Source organism: Uranotaenia lowii, chromosome 2 (genome assembly GCF_029784155.1).
Source record: "Uranotaenia lowii strain MFRU-FL chromosome 2, ASM2978415v1, whole genome shotgun sequence".
NCBI lineage: Eukaryota > Metazoa > Arthropoda > Insecta > Diptera > Culicidae > Uranotaenia > Uranotaenia lowii.
Window position 1 is genome coordinate 248,384,279 of NC_073692.1, and position 17,320 is coordinate 248,401,598.

The 17,320-nt window shown below is 36.9% G+C and overlaps 1 protein-coding gene across 1 annotated transcript in view; it reads right to left on the bottom strand.

Moving 5' to 3' along the window:
* The window catches only part of LOC129746452 (synaptic vesicle glycoprotein 2C-like), a 29,375-nt gene that overhangs the window by 4,261 nt on the left and 7,794 nt on the right, over window positions 1-17,320 (bottom strand). The window contains exons 2-7 of the mRNA XM_055740101.1: window positions 8,857-9,308; window positions 8,276-8,778; window positions 7,925-8,212; window positions 7,650-7,861; window positions 7,364-7,581; window positions 7,144-7,303 (exon numbers count right to left, since the gene is read on the bottom strand). Coding sequence (XP_055596076.1) covers window positions 7,144-7,303; window positions 7,364-7,581; window positions 7,650-7,861; window positions 7,925-8,212; window positions 8,276-8,778; window positions 8,857-9,289 — 1,814 coding nt within the window. The 5' untranslated portion in view covers window positions 9,290-9,308. The remainder of the gene's footprint in view (window positions 1-7,143; window positions 7,304-7,363; window positions 7,582-7,649; window positions 7,862-7,924; window positions 8,213-8,275; window positions 8,779-8,856; window positions 9,309-17,320) is intronic.

Here is a 17,320-nt window from a genome sequence, read left to right on the forward strand (position 1 = left end):
GTAGAGTTTTTTTTTTAATCTCTATTTGAAGTTAAAAAACTTTAAATATACATCGTTTTTTGGAACTAGATTCCATATAAAAAATTTCAAATTTATTCCAAAACAAAAATTTTTATTACATAATGTGTAAAATATGCCTAACAAAAATATAAAAATAATTGCAAAGCAAAATATTTTCACCATTTGAATATATATTCGGTTTTCAATGTAAGCAAATCTTTGCGAAATTTTCAAAAAATATTCAAACTTTTCTCAGCATTTCTTTGAGAACTCCTAAACGGGTAAACTTATGACTATCATTTTCATGGTTTCATGAAGCTTGAGAATGCCGGAACACGATGAAATATTTGGATAGATGATTATGAGTGCTTCAAAAATCGACTTTCTGCCAGCTTTTCTGGGTTTTGGACCACTGTGCGACGACATCTCTAACATTCTGGGCACTATCGACTGGGTATCTGAGCTTGATCTTTCAAATCCCAACGCTGCAGCTGATACCTTTTCACACATTCTGAATTATGTCATCGATCGCCACGTTCCAAAACGCTCTAGCGGTTGAAACACGCGAATCCCCTGGATCACGACTGAACTGCGACAACTGAAGACGGCAAAAAGATGTGCTCTTCGAAACTACAAGAAGCAAAAATCATCCTACACTAGGGATATATATCGTAAACTTAACTCCGTTTATAAAAAAGCCAGTGAACGTTGTTACCATAACTATCTACGTCGCGTACAATGTAACCTCAAGTCTTGCCCAAAATCCTTTTGGAAACACGTAAAAAGTCAGCGGAAAGAACCTGGTATACCTTCAAACATGTTTTTGGACGGCATAACGGCGAACTCTGACCACCTCTGACCGTGGAATCTGCGATCTCTTCGCCCAAAAATTTTCCAGTATCTTCACATCAGCTTCAACAACCCCAGAACATTTAGCTAGCGCTGTCAAGAACGTTTTTCCATTGGGCTTTTCAATAAATGGTATTGAAATCGAGGAAGCAGTCATCTCTAGAGCAGCAGCGAAGCTTAAGAATTCCTTTTCTACGGGCCCAGACGGGATACCAGCTGCTTTTTTAAAAAGTTTTATGCCTGTTTTGCTGACCCCTATTCGGCTCATTTTTCAAGCTTCGCTAGATAGAGCCACCTCCCCTCTACTATGGAAGGAAGCTTACATGTTCCCGGTACATAAAAAAGGAAATAGGAGAGATGTTAACAATAACCGTAGAATCTCTGCCTTATGTTCGATTGCCAAACTATTCGAATTGTTGGTCTTGGATCCTTTCTTCACGTACTGCAAAAATAACATCTCGAATGATCAACACGGATTCATGCCCAAATGCTCTACGACAAGTAACTTGCTAACGTTCACTTCTTTTGTGCATGAAAGTTTTGCTGCCAAATCTCAAACCGATGCAATCTATACCGATCTGTCTGCTGCATTCGACAAGGTGAATCATGAGATTGCCATCGGAAAACTCGAACGCTTAGGATTCTGTGGTACTTTACTCGACTGGTTCCGCAGTTACTTAACTGGTCGTAAATTGATTGTTCGAAAGGGGGATACCTTTTCCAGGCAGTTTTCTGCCACCTCCGGTGTGCCTCAAGGTAGCCATCTCGGACCGATTATTTTCCTAATTTATTTTAACGACGTGTTGTCACGACCTAAAAATATTTTACTCCATAAACGACAACGACGACATAAATTTTCTGCAATGTCAATTCAATCTCTTCGCTGAGTGGTGCTACATTAACTGCCTGCCATTAAACCGCAATAAATGTGCTGCCATCAGCTTTTCTCGTAAGCGCCAGCCTTTAATTGCGGAGTACTTCCTTGGAAACGAACCTATCTCACGTGTGAACCACGTTAACGATCTTGGCGTAATCTTAGATCAGCGGCTGGAATTCAAGGCACACACCAACTACGTGATTGACAAAGCATCCAGAAGTCTCGGCTTCATTTTTAGAGTGGCGAAGGACTTCAAGGACGTGTATTGCCTGAAAAGCTTATACTGCTGCATTGTTCGTTCCATCCTTAAATACGCTTCAGCTGTTTGGTGTCCCTACTACCAGAACGGTGTCGATCGGCTCGAGGCCATTCAGCGGCGATTCTTGCGATATGCCCTTAGACACCTGTACTGGCGAGACCCCTTTCGCTTGCCCAGCTACAAAAATCGATGCCGCCTCATAGATATCGACACCCTTCAAGCCCGCAGACAAGCAACACGTGCCTCATTTGTCGCCGACCTCCTGACATCGCGAATCGACTGTCCCACGCTACTGGAGGCTATTCCGCTTAGTGCACGACCCCGTGGATTTAGGAATCAGGATCTTCAATTGTACATTCCCTTCCGAATGAACAATTACGGAGCTAACAGCGCTCTCAACGGTTCAACCGTTTTTCGGAGCATTTTGACTTCGACATTTCGAGGGATGTTTTCCGAAGAAAATTGATTAGGGCCTTGAGAACCCCATAGTTAGATTGAAATGTTTTGTTTTTAACTTTAATTTTAAGATATCATTTGGATCAACATATGATCCGTTGATCAGAAATAAATAAAAAATAAAAAGTTTCCTTTTTGCTTAAAACGAACAAAATTTCTGGTTTTACTCCAATATTTTGTTCTCACTTGAAATAATAAAAATAGTTACTGAATTAAAGAGTTCAAAACCTGTTTAGTGATCACAGAATTTTCAAACGTCTGGAGTAGCTACAGATAAATTTTCACACAAAACTGGATTCTTGATTTGAACACTTTAGTTTTTAATCGCAATATAAGCGTATAAACACTAGTTATTAAACAGATATCTGATTTTGAACCAATAAAACCTATAATAGATATACAGCAGAAAAGTAAGAATAAATAATTGTGCCTATAGTGTTGTACACGGAGCTAATGCACATGACGTCTACTACTGTTGGTTGTCCAGCTACGAATGTATCTTCCTGGCTCATGATACATTAGTTTGCATGGCATACTTGTCTCCACATTTTCATGCATAATAAGAAAGGGCAATATGGTATGAAATACCATATGACAATAAGCTACGATACTACATTTACTTTCCTTTTTTTCATTTGAATTATTTTATATTTATTCTACATGATTACAAATCCACATCTTGATGAATTATCCACGGATATCACAACCATGTTTGAATTACAGAGCATAGTGTTCCGGAAGGAACAGGTCATCATGAAACACCCTGATGAGGAAATGATCCAGTAGCAACGTGGCGTTGCTGTGCGCATTAACGGATGTGATGCCGCTCATAGCACCAACACACCCTCTTATTTTGAACATCTCAGGGCCTTATCATTTGGTATAGGCTTGTTCCTCTTTTCCAATAAAACCTCTTTTTCATGTGATAAGAATATAAGCATTTTTCTCTCCTGATGGTATACTTTCCGGCATAGTTTTTCATCGTAATACATCCGTTCATTTCTCATTCCTTTTTTTATTTCTATCAGCTAAAATCCAATATTTGCTCAAATTCCTTCAATTCTCGAGAACATTGGTACTTATATCTTTGTTTCCCTGTTTGTTCTAATGCCTGACTTACGGAGAGTCTCCTCCAAACTAAACATTTTTCCCGTTTAATTCCTTTATCCTTTAGCTTCATTTTTCTTTTTTTTTACCATTCACAGGTATGAAAATTGACAGCAAATTCAAGAAAAACCGACTTCGCTCGCTCAATTGTTTACCTTGAGTAATTATTCCGTGTATCACAACAACTTCACTTCAAAATTATACTTAGCGGGTATAATCAACAACTCCAATGAGTAACCTGACTTCAAGTTTCAATCTAATATTGCCAATCTTCTTATTTTCTTAGCCATCCATCCTTAAATAATTCCAGCGGGGGTTCTAATGAGCGCATCTTATCGGTAAAACCCAACCAAACTTTTTACTACCGGATGAAAAAAACATTTAAATTTCTAGTTGTTCTCAAAATCTTCCATTACACTATCTTACTTTTCACAGACAATCTTAACATGATGCAAACGCGTGTGCCAATTCAATGTTTCTACGTTGCCTGTTTAAATATATACTAACCCATACACAATGCAAAAATACTTGTCACAAACATATCGGGTACGAACAAAAACAGTAACTAAATTACTGAAATTACATTACATGTTCAACTTCTAACATTCTAGACCTCGACATATCCACTTCATCCACATAATTCTATTTAGAGCAACATCACATGTTAAGGCAAGGCGGCAATGCACATTCCGACCAACACAAATTGTCAACCATCACAGTCGAAAGATTGAGTCATCTTTGGCCGTTTTTCCAGCAACTTGCATCCTGTATCGAAACTTCAATCAATTTAGTCGATTCGCCCACCTTGCTACACCCAGATCCCCAGGAAAACACAACACCTTCAATCTCACATTTCATCTCTGGTGCACCACGGCTTGCTGAATACTTCTAATCTTGGTGGTCTTCGTCGTCATAAACGCTTTATCACCACTGTACCTGGAATCGACTGAATCTCTTGGAACTAGACACGCCAATCTCAGCGATATCCGAACAAGTCACCAACATACTAACTAAATCATCTCCATCTAAACATTTATTGCAATTCCATCCTTTTAGAGGGCAGCGCTCTCTGGTACAATCGCTCACCACATTAAAAAGCAGTCTCAAAGACTTAGGCTACACTCAAGACCTCAACAGAACGACCAGCTGCTATGACCATGACACAGAACCGCACATCTCCTCACCTACTCCTCCAATATCTTTCACATCAGCACTCCTCAGCTCAGCATCGGAAACATTCAACTCTCATCGCCACTCCCACAGCATTTTGAAGAGAAATCCCAATGCATTCCTTCATGCTGTCTTCGGCGCGCCTCACTCCGTAATGTTTTTTTTTACCAAACAACATTTCCGGTCCATCTTTCACCAATAATTCCTGCCATCTTCGGCTAGGAAGTCATCCGCTTTGTCATTTTCTTCAACATTCAGGCACTACAATTCCTCCAAGTCAATTCATGCTACCTTCATCTTTACCAACTAGATTGCACTTTACTTCAAACCACCAGCATTAAAGTTTACAATCTCTACCAGTTTGCAAAATGCATCCACATAAACCACATTCGAGTAATTGGTTCTTAAAATTTAATTTCTCAATCCCGTCAGCTTCACATTCAATATTAACATTATCAGCATTTAAGCTACCAGCATTTAAGCTATCAGCATTTAAGCTCTCAGCATTTAAGCTCTCAGCATTTAAGCTATCAGCATTTAAGCTCCTGAACAACCTTTCCTGCATTTAAGCAACTACAATCCATTCAATTCGCATTTAAGCGATATCATCTTGTTTCAATTAACTTACCAAACGCCATTTTGGAACCTCGTCGCCAATATAGTGTTGTACACGGAGCTAATGCACATGACGTCTACTACTGTTGGTTGTCCAGCTACGAATGTATCTTCCTGGCTCATGATACATTAGTTTGCATGGCATACTTGTCTCCACATTTTCATGCATAATAAGAAAGGGCAATATGGTATGAAATACCATATGACAATAAGCTACGATACTACAGTGCCTATTTTTAAGCATATTTTTCATCGGTTCAAAAATCTTCCAAGAGCTTCGGAATCTTAAAGTCACATTCTGCGAAACGAGAATTCATGTTTAAAATTTGACTTGGTTTTTAAAATGAGTGAATATAACAGACTTTTATGATTGGGAGAAAAATTTGATAAAAGATAAATAACATTCAGCAATAATCAATAACGGTTTTGATGATTTCTGGTAGAGTGGCAGCATTCATTAGCTATATTTTCTTATGCCTATTGAGGGGTTCAATTCAATTATTGGATTACCGAAAAGACCAATATTTCAATTATTGGCGTACAAAAAACATGCGCCAATGACCTACACACACAATATTTTTGAGGTCACTCTTTTCTTATTTTGAAGTACACATGAAAACTCATAAGGCCTCCAGAAATTTTTTTCCCAAGGATGAAAAATTTCGAAGGGTTGACAATCTATGAACCATAAAATTTGATTTTCGAAACATCACGAATTTTCTGAATTTGGTGTAAAAACTTTGAAGAAGCAAAAATGGAAAAAATCCTCTGAAAGGTTTGGTGATTTACCCCTCAGCGATATCTCGTAACTGAAATCTCTGACAAAAATCTAATGTACCAGAAAGATGTGCCAAATTTAGCAAAACAACAAGTTCTTACTGTAGAAAACAAAAAACGTGGAGTTGTTGAATTTTGAATGAAAAATTTAGTAAAATGTGACTGTAAGATAATTTGTCATCATCATTATATATTCATCATTATTTCAACGGAAAAAATATACATATCAAAAATATTATTCCAATATGTCAATCGTTGTAAAATAATATGAACTTCATAATGATTTAACTACAAAGCAATGGAAAAAGCTTACTACAATGTTACTCATGATGACCATTGATCTCCCGAGTTGAAAAGACATGTTTTTCATCTAAATGCATCGTGATCATCGGTTAGCAAGAAATAACTTAAATTTATTCAATAACTAATGTTTGTCGAATGATTTCATTTGCAAGTATGACGTAAAAGATAGATTTTTTCAAAAAAAAATAGAAATTTACGTTTAAAAGTATGCAATGGTAGACGAACTTTTAGAATTCGCTCTATCAAAGACTTATAAACTGAGAAAAAAAGTAATATTGCTAAAAAAAACAATCAATCTATCTTATAAATATCTGTCGAATTTGATTGATTTTTATGAAGGTTGAGCGTCCCTGAATGAACGATCGATTATTCTTGATCAAAGGATCAAGTCTCCTTGGACTTAAAAAAATCTGGTTTCCTTTTGAATTAAATTCTTACCGTTTAATATGTTTTTTTTGTGTTCTTTTTCATACCGGTTTAGTCTGAGTAAACCAAACTGGTTCATTAAAATGCTTCCATTTCATCTGAAGATGTTCAAATGACAAATATTTTTAGAAATTTTAATTGTCAAGTCAAAAATCTTATTGAAAACCGTTGTTTTTTCTATTTGAAGCTTGAAATGTGTAATAAAATGCTGACTGACTGCCGATTTTCAATGTTATTTCCACCACGTTTTTAAAGGCTAAATCACAATTCTTCAAGGGCTCAAACCATTCTATCTGGAACTTACCTTAGAGTAGTGGTGTAACTTTCTATCGCCAGTAGAGTCAGCGCTGCTATTCCTGCCAACATCAAACCCTGGGCTGAGCCAGCAGTCCAGATTACTTGAATATCGTGGTACAGAAAGCCAAAGGTGATACTCAAACTGATGGCAAATCCGAAACACAAAGCTGGAAAAAACACTTTATATGTATACATTACCGTTAACATTTAAAAACAAAACACCATACTTGCGGCACGGCTACGTCCAAAACGATGCGCTCCTTCGCCCACCATGAGCATTAGCACGATACCCGGAAGAAGAGCTCCGAAGTGTGATTTCCACAGCGAGTCCAGGTAGATGTTGAACTCGAAGTCGCGATCGCAAGTCGACAATAACCTCAGAGTTGTCACATTATTCATGGAGCAGTCGACGAAATGCCGTTCGGTCATATCAGTATCGATGAGGCTAGCGATAACATCAAATAATGGATTAATGTGGAAATTTACAAAAAAAAAAATATCATTACAACATACCCAACATCTTCGAATGTACTGAACTTGAACTGCGTTCGACTAGTTTTGACATTGGTAAACTCCGTGTTTTGAAAGGTGCAATTATTGAATGTAATGTGGCTCATAAACATTCTCCTAAAAGTGCAGTTCACGAAACGACAATTATTGTAAACCATGTTCTCAATCGATTTGTTGAACCCGGTATTTTCGAAAGACAAGTTGTCTTTGTTGATCTGAAAAAGGGAAAGGGTTGTTAAACGACCGAAGTTCGAGCAGTTTTGAAACGCTCCACTCACTGTATTCCTGTAGTAATTTTCCGATTCTATACTCTTGGAGTACTCCGCAATGTAGATTGTCAATCCGTGATAAACGAAAATAGTAGCTGTCCACGCGGCAAAGAGAAACACAGTTTGCTTAATGTTGACCTTATTGAACAGCTGGAAAAAGCTTCCAAAGAACAGAGAAATGCTGTTGGCCATCTCCTGAAGAACCGATGTGGGTAGACTACGATGCGTACGGGTACCTGGTAGCTCGAGTTCGGTTAAGGAATATCCACCACGAGTACGATTGTTTTGATAAATTTTCTGAACAAGTGTAGATAACAGTTAGTAGAGGAGATAGTGAGGATTTAAAATCACCCATCTTACCTGATAGATGGTTAAAGCTTCTACTTCTCTGGAGTTTTCAAGCAAGTATCTGGGTGATTCAGGAAGCCAAAACAATCCGAGAATGGATGCAAAAGTCGGTAGTGTGCTCAAAAGTAAATACCGGTGCCAAGCACTGAAATGTTCTTTGTTTTCTAGCATCACTTTTTGACCCGTGGCTGGGACGGTGATGGTGGCTATGGCACCGGCTAGTAATCCTCCTGCTACACCGAAAGCTCCGAGCAACCCTAGTATGCGTGCCCGGAAGTTCACCGGTGTTAGCTCACACAAATACACTGAGGCAGTAGGAAGTGCCCCGCCGATTCCTGCAGCCGCACAAAATCGTGCCATCATAAACGGACCGTAGGTTGGCATGAAAGCGGCAATCACTGAGAAAACTCCACAGACTACCAGACAACTCAGCAATGATTTCCTCCTTCCAGTTCTCCCAGCAAGTCCACCCCATAAAAGTGCACCCAATGCTATACCCAGTAGGGTGATGGAACCTATAATAGCATCACACAAGGTAAAAACATTCAGAAATTGACAAATCACCGTTTAACCAATTCTACTCATGATCTCACCTAGCCAATTTTTCTCGGTGTCCAGAATGCAGTATTCGACCTCGGCGGATGGAATAATGTAGAACACGGCGTAGACCTGGATCGCGTGACCTGCCAAACCAAGTCCACTGATGATGGAAGCAATGAATTGAAATTTACCAAATCCGGCCTGTTTGATGGCGTCGGCATGGAATTGGCTTAAAACCACATCGTCTCCGTAGTCAATAAGCTCGCCAGATTCCGACTGGGATCCTCGAGCCGTCGAATGGGAGCCTTGGCTGTGAATCGAATGGTGGTTATTGCTGTTGTTGTTGTTGTTGTTATTACCACTGTTATTGTGGTGTGGTTGGCTATTTCCGATTCCGTGGGTGTATTGCATGGTTCCAGAAGCCACGCCAGTCAAGGATGGAGATCTAGGTCTAACAAGACAGGCTTCTTCCGAATCGTCCGACATCTTGAGAAGAACAAAACATCTGCAAAACGGAGAATTGATTTTAGTTGGTAAGCCTTTAAAAAATTAACTTGAATTTAGAGGTGGGCAAAACGGCTCGTTTCAATGAGCGGCTCAGAGCCGTTCGCTCAATTCAATGAGCCGGTTCATTTGAACGGCTCAAAAATGAACCGTGTCACGTGGCTAACACTGGAGCCGTTCACATACCACGTGGTCAATAGACCGCTGCAAAAAATGACTTTTTGCTCCCATATTCTTTTTCGATACCTTTTGGGTCACCAAGCATCAGTGTAAAATTTGAGATGATTTGGTTGATTCCTGAGTTAGCGCAACGCGATTCAATTTTGTATGGAAATTTGTATGGAAGAAGAAATTTTAGCACATTAAATCATCCAGAAAATTCAAATAAGCTTGAAATGAAGTCGGTCTTTAATTTTTAGTTTTGACTATTCTTAAGCTTCATTTTTTGCTTACATGACAAGCAGCTAAGAATTTCATGAAAAAAGTTATAACCATTTCAAAATAAAAAATCTGAATCCATTGAAAAGTATTCAAAAATGGCAGACTTTGCTTGCTAGAGCTGTTAATAATTGCATGAAATGTTTTTGCAAAGGCTTTATATGTCAATAAATTCTCTGGCAATGCAAAGCAGTTTTTTGAGATTTTTTATTTCCGTCATACTGTTATACAGCTTTCAAACAAGCAGTGAAAAACGATATAATTAAAAAAATGAATTTTGAAAACAAACATTTTATTAAACATTGAATATCTTTCCTGAGATATAATTTAGGTTTGTGCTTTGTTCACATGAAATGTACTGCAAGAATTAAGGAGCATTTTTCATCCAAAGTTTTATTTTTTGGAACTTTCAGAACATCTCTGGCGATTTTTGAATGAAAAATTTTGTTTTCCCATACAAATGTCCATATAAAATTAAAACTCGTTGCGCTAATTCAGGAATGGATGGATCGCTTCCACAAATTTTATTGTTATTTCTGGGTGCAAAAAAAAACCAAAAAAAGTAATGGGAGGTGTACAAATTTAAGAATCTGAAATTTTCATACAAAGCTTGCAGCGGTCAAGTGGTCAACCTAAGGGAATGAGGTGTGGAGGGGGGGGTGGTTTGGTAATTTCCATGTAGAGGGGGGTAGGAGTTTGAGTCATGTCCACGTGGACATACTCACTCCATAAATATTTTTGAACATTGAATAAATATTATGAAATTGTAATTAATATTTTAAAATATCTAGCATTTTAATGAAAATTATAAATAACTTTTTTTTAAAGTGCTAAATTCAAAGCAACATTACGTATTAAACTTCTACTACGAATATAAACTCGAGATTAATGTTTAATGTTATAAAAAAACATGTTCAATTACACAGAAACATGTCCGCTGGAGTCCTCAATTTTCGTTCATTTACCTCTAGCACACTTTAGCAGCTTTCTCACATTATCCAAATTAAAGTTAAAATTACATTATAGGCTCACATTTTTTGAGTGTCTGAATTTTGTTAATTTTGTATACGAATACGTATACGGAACACGAGATATGGCTGAAAAATCAAAGAATCCCGCGCATCCCTCTTTTGTGTGTTGATCTGCTTTTGCTTCAAATAAGCAGCTTTTGGTTCTTCGCCCATCAAATCACAGGTAACATAGACTGAGGAGTGAAGAACAGCAGAAAGCCGTTCGATCGTTCTCTCGAACCAAAGGAACCGTGCTGGGTGGTGGTTCAAAAAAGAGTCGAAAAACGGCTCGCAAAAGAACGGCTCGAAAAAGAACGGCTCAAAAAAGAACCGCTCAAAAAAGAACCGCTCAAAAAAGAACCGCGACTCCCTCAACTCTGGTTCACAATCTGAACGGCAAGAGCGGAGTATGGAGAGCCGTTCAATTTGATCAAATAAACGGCTCGGCTCGGATGCTCTGTTCGGTTTTTTTTTTTCGAGCCGTCCTGTAGCTCTTTTTTAACCACCCACCACCCACCTCGGTTCTTTTGGTTCGGGAGAGAGAACGAAAGGATTTCTGCTGTTCTCCGCTCTTCAGTTTGTGTTGCTTGTTTGGTGATGGGAGAGCAACCAAGAGCTGTTTATTCGAACCGGCTCTTTTGGAAAGAACGAACGAACCGTGACTCGTTTTTTTTTTTTTTTTTTTTAAATATGTCTTTATTTGTATCAAATCATCATTACACTTATATTACATTATTGCATTAAACTAGGTGTTCAGCTCAATAATGAACTGTTCATAGCCCTATAAGTAACTAGATTATAAAAATTTATTTATAAGATTTAAATTTGCTGAGCGCAATCAAGTTTTTAATGTAGGAGAACATCCTGTAATAGCAAAAATATTTTATACTTAAAACTAAACACTATCTTAAAATTAAACTAAACATAAAGAGAACGAATCTCTGCGATGGAAGACTGCATCGATTTGCCTCTGAAGTTGGAGATGATTTTGTTGGCCATCTCTTCGATCGATTCAATGCCCGCAATCCGATGAAGATCTTCGGTGCTGTGCCAAGGTGGAAGCCGCAAAATCATTTTCAGAACCTTGTTCTGAATCCTCTGGATGGCTTTCTTCCTCGTCGCGCAGCAGCTAGACCAAATCGGAACTGCATACATGATCGCTGGTCGGAAAACTTGTTTGTAGATGAGCATTTTATTTCGCAGACACAACCGGGATTTCCTGTTGATGAGAGAATAAAGAGATTTAGTGTATTTATTACATTTAGATTGAATATCTTCAATGTGATTTTTAAAAGTAAGATTCCGATCAAGTGTAAGTCCCAAGTACTTCACGTGATCAGACCATTCTAATGAAACCCCATTAAAAGTTATGGAATGATTTTCATTAGGTTTTAAAAAATTTGCTCTTGGCTTATGGGGAAATAAAATAAGTTGAGTTTTGGAAGCGTTAGGAGAAATTTTCCACATTTTCAAGTAATTCAAAAAGGAATTTAAATTTTGTTGCAATCTACTGCGTACCACCCGTAAATTTCGACCTTTGGCTGAAAGCAAAGTGTCATCAGCAAATAATCTTCTACCTTTTCCTTCTGGTACATCAGGAAGATCAGAAGTAAAAATATTATATAAAATTGGCCCAAGTATACTACCCTGAGGGACACCAGCTCTAATGGGTGTCCTTTCAGAGCATGAATTTTGATAGCTTACTTGTAAGGTTCGGCTAGTCAAATAATTTTGAATAATTTTGGTGAGATATACAGGAAAATCAAATCGAGCTAATTTAGCTACTAAACCTTTGTGCCAAACACTGTCAAAAGCTTTTTCAATATCAAGAAGAGCAACACCAGTTGAATAACCTTCAGATTTGCTAGCGTTAATCATATTAGTTACACTCAAAAGTTGATGTGTAGTAGAATGTCCATGACGAAAACCAAATTGTTCATCAGGGAAAATAGAATTCTGATTAATGTGAATCATCATTCTATTCAAAATAACTCTCTCAAATAGTTTACTTAAAGAAGAAAGCAAACTAATTGGTCGATAACTTGAAGGCTCTGAAGCACTTTTTCCAGGTTTCAAAATTGGAGTTATTTTGGCATTTTTCCATTTATTGGGAAAATAAGCCAAATGAAAACATTTGTTGAAGATTTTAACTAAAAAATTTAAAGTGCTTTCAGGCAACTTTTTAATCAGAATATAGAAAATCCCATCTTCCCCTGGAGCTTTCATATTTTTAAATTTTTTGAAAATCAATTTAAGTTCATCAATATTTGTCTCACAAGAACTTTCAAACACATTTTGCTTGGAAAGAATATCATCAAATTCTAGGGAAATTTGAGCATCAATTGGACTTACAACGTTTAAATTAAAATCATGAGCAGACTCAAATTGTTGGGCCAATTTTTGAGCTTTTTCTGCATTCGTTAAAAGAAGTTTATCCCCGTCTTTCAAAGTAGGAATAGGCTTCTGGGGCTTTTTCAGAATTTTAGTTAATTTCCAAAATGGCTTTGAGTAGGGTTTTATATCCTCTACTGCTTTAGCAAAATTTTCATTACGAATGAAATTTAAACGACGTTTGATCTCTTTTTGAAGGTCGCAATAAATTAATTTCAAATAAGGATCCCTAGTACGTTGATATTGGCGTCGACGAATGTTTTTCAGTCGTATCAAAAACTGAAGATCATCATCAATTAAAGGTTGATTAAATTTATGTTTAACTTTAGGTATTGAAGCGGCTCTAGCATTGACTATTGAAGTTGTCAAATTTTCTACAGCCAAATCAATATCTTCTATTGAATTCAATGGAACGTTTACATCTAAATTACGTTCAATAAAATTCATATATCGCTCCCAGTTAGCCTTTTGAAAATTAAAAGTTGATTTTAAAGGGTTTTCAATGGGACTTTGAGATATAGAAAATGTTACTGGAAGGTGGTCTGAATCGAGGTCCGCATGAGTAACTAATTGACTACAATGCTCGCCTAAATCCGTTAGAACCAAATCAATTGTGGAGGGATTTCTAATTGAAGAAAAACAAGTATGCCCATTAGGATATTCAACAGTATAATAACCTGCAGAGCAGTCATTAAACAAAATATTCCCATTTGAATTTGATGAAATATTATTCCAAGATCGGTGTTTTGCATTAAAGTCACCAATAATAAAAAATTTAGATTTATTTCTGGTGAGTTTTTGTAAATCTCCCTTCAAAAAATTTTTCTGTTCACCGCTACATTGGAAAGGCAAATATGCGGCAACAATTATAATTTTCCCCATAGAAGTTTCTAATTCAATTCCAATTGTTTCTAAGACTTTTGTATTGAAAGAAGGAAGAAGTCTAAATTTGAGACGACTATTGATGACAATAGCTACACCCCCACCTTGCCGATCAAGTCGATCATTTCGTAAAATTTTAAAGAAAGCATTGCTTTTCAAGTTATTGTCTGGCTTTAAAAAAGTTTCAGTGATGGCAGCAATATGTATGTTTTGAGTTTTCAAAAATAAAAAGAATTCATCTTGGTTAGCCAGCAAAGATCTAGCATTCCAATTCATAATGTTTAAACATCTATTTGGATCCATGAGGGAATCGTAAAGTCATAATAATTTTGTTAGCATAATTAAAAGAAGTTTGGAAAGCTTCAAACATTGAATTTGCTTTCAACATAAGTTGCATCATTTCCATTAAATTTTGATGCAAAAATTTTAATTTTTCCTCAGTAATCTCACCCAAATCAACAAAATTGTTAGGATCAGAAAATGAAGGAGAAGAACAAGTATTTGAATTTCGGGGATTTTCCCAAGCCTTCGCATGAACGTTGAGACTTGGTTTTTTCCCATTTTTATTAGTTAAACCTGAAGAGGGAATCCCATTTTCAACCACCTCTGAGAACGATAAACAACGAGTCTGTGGCGCAGAATCAGCCCAGGTAACATTAAAATCACTTCGGGTATTACCCAGCCGTGATTCCAATGTCGACCGAGGCTGACCGCGAACAGGCAGGTTGTTTGCCGGCCCGACGTGTGAAGACGAAAAAGAGGAAGGAGGAGAAGAAACTTTTCTGGAAACTTTGGGATTTTTCCTAGAAGCAATAATTTTTGCCCTGATGGGACAATCTAGCGAATTCGAGGAGTGATTACCTGCGCAATTCGCACACTTAAAAAATTCTATTTTTGGCTTATCACCACCAAAAAGGCATTTAGATTTTTCATGATCGAATGAGCCGCAAAACATGCATCTGGCATTCATTCTACAATTTTTAGTGCCATGACAAAAAGCTTGACAACGACGACATTGCGTAATATTTTGAAGAAAATTGGTAGAAGATTTACGAAAAGGTTCGAATTTGACTCGACAATGAAACATAAGACGAGCCTTTTCAAGAATTTGCAAATTATTAACCTGATCCTTTTTAAAATGGATCAAATAAAGTTCAGGAGCAAAACCAACACTACTGATATTATTCGTGTTGGTTCTTTTCCTCATTTGAATTACTTGAATCGGAGAAAAACCTAACAAAGAATTTAATTCAGCTGTGATCTCATCCGGTGTCTGATCGCCGGTGAGACCACGAAGTACAACTTTAAAAGGACGATCACTTCTAGTGTCGTAAGTAAAAAATTGATGTTTTTTATTATTCAAATAATTTAAAACCTTTTGAAAATCATTAAAAGATTCCGCCAATATACGAGCAGTTCCCCTTCGACCGATCTGAAAAGAAATCTTCACATCCTTGACGGAAGTGACGATTTCTTTTCGAAAGGCATTGAAGTCAGGAATCGTGACCGTTATTGGTGGAATCTTTTCGTTTTTAAGAGTATAAGAAGAAGAAGAAGGTTTCTTAGTACTCTTATCAGAATTAAATATGAATATTTCCTCATCACCGATGTTATGAAGGACATCGAATGAATTGGAAATTTCAACTTTTTTGGCAGATGGCCCTGGATTAGGTTCAGCAATCCGTTTTCTTCCGGCCCTTGAGCCGGCTGAAGACTTCCCCATGCTGGAAAGAAAAGAGAAAATATGAATAAAAGAAAATGAAAATAATTTTAGCACTGAAAAGTGCTGATTGACATACAGGTAAGGAAAAAATCAATAATGTAAAATGTTCCTGCAGGTACACAGCAACGATACGATGCTCCGGCGTACGTGTTGACGGCTCAACGGTACAGATGGAAGTGAACCGTGACTCGTTTGATTCGAAGAACAGACGGCTCTCCACTTTCCGCTCTTGCATATTGTAGCGGTCAAATATTTCAATCGGTGTTGAGCGGCGGGTCACGGTTCATTTTTGAACCGCGGCTCTTTTTTTAAGAGCCACGGGTCGTTCGTTCTTTTTGAAGAACCGGTTCAAATGAGCGGCTCTTGAGCGCTCGCGCATCACTACTTGAATTTAAAATTGCTCTTCTAGAATATCGATACCATACGTACTCTTTTAAGAGTACATGTACTCTTTTTCGATCGAAAAATGAGCGTACACTTCTTTTTGTGAAATTTTACAAAATGTACTCTTTTCTTGGTGAAAGGATTTAAATAAAATTTTCTCATATGAACTAACTCAGGGATGAGCAACTCGCGGCCCGCGGGCCGCATTCGGCTCTCGGACATATTTGTACGGCCCGCGAAGCTTATCTCAAATTATATTTATATTATGTTTTTTTTTCTACGAAAGATTGTTTATTATCATTAAATAGCAGCCCCTACTGAACAAAAAATAATATATTAATAACTTGACCAAATATGCACGTCGCTTATTTGCAGTTGCATTAGCCCCAAAATCATTCAGATTGTTCACCTTTTTGTAGGATTTCTCGACAAAAACAATATCTGTAGTTCTGTGATTCAAACCAAACAGTTTGTAACGACTACTCAGGAGCAGCATTTTTGGTACCTATGTTTCAATAACTAATTTTGTTAAATTTTGGAGTTCTGAATTCAAAACATTTCACAGATTTTGTAAATCACTTCTGGTTTCGGTGTGGAAATTTTAAAATTGATCAGTTTCGATCTTTCATAACTGATAAACCAATTAAACTTCATAGTAATCAAAAGCTGATTTTGAATCAATTCACTATCCGTCATTCAGGTCTAAGATATTGCCAAGATATTCTCGTAAGAGATAAACAACGCTTTAAAACAAAAAATTGAATTCTACAGTTTATAGAAATTCGAAAAAAAAAAAAATTACAACTTCTTCTGACCTCATTTCAAAAAGTTATTGAAAATTAGATATAAAAGATTATATGACTTACGTTTCTAAAAATATCAAAGATTCAATTTGAATTAATTTTTTTTTAGTTTCATCAATACTCCCGCTTTTGTAGGTTTGGAAAAAAAATAACAAACAGAAAACTTCCATAACTTTTTTTCAGAATTCAAAATTACTCGCGATTTTTGGGAAGGATTTGTTTTTACAGTTTTGTTTTTATTTTTCACCTCTTTTTCAAAGTTCTTTCGAAAACTAGAGCTGACAAAAAAAAAACTCATTGAATATTTGGATTCAGTGCCCCCGAATATGTTAGTCAAAATCAATTCTGAGATTCTTTGCACCCGGGAAAATGTGAATTTCGT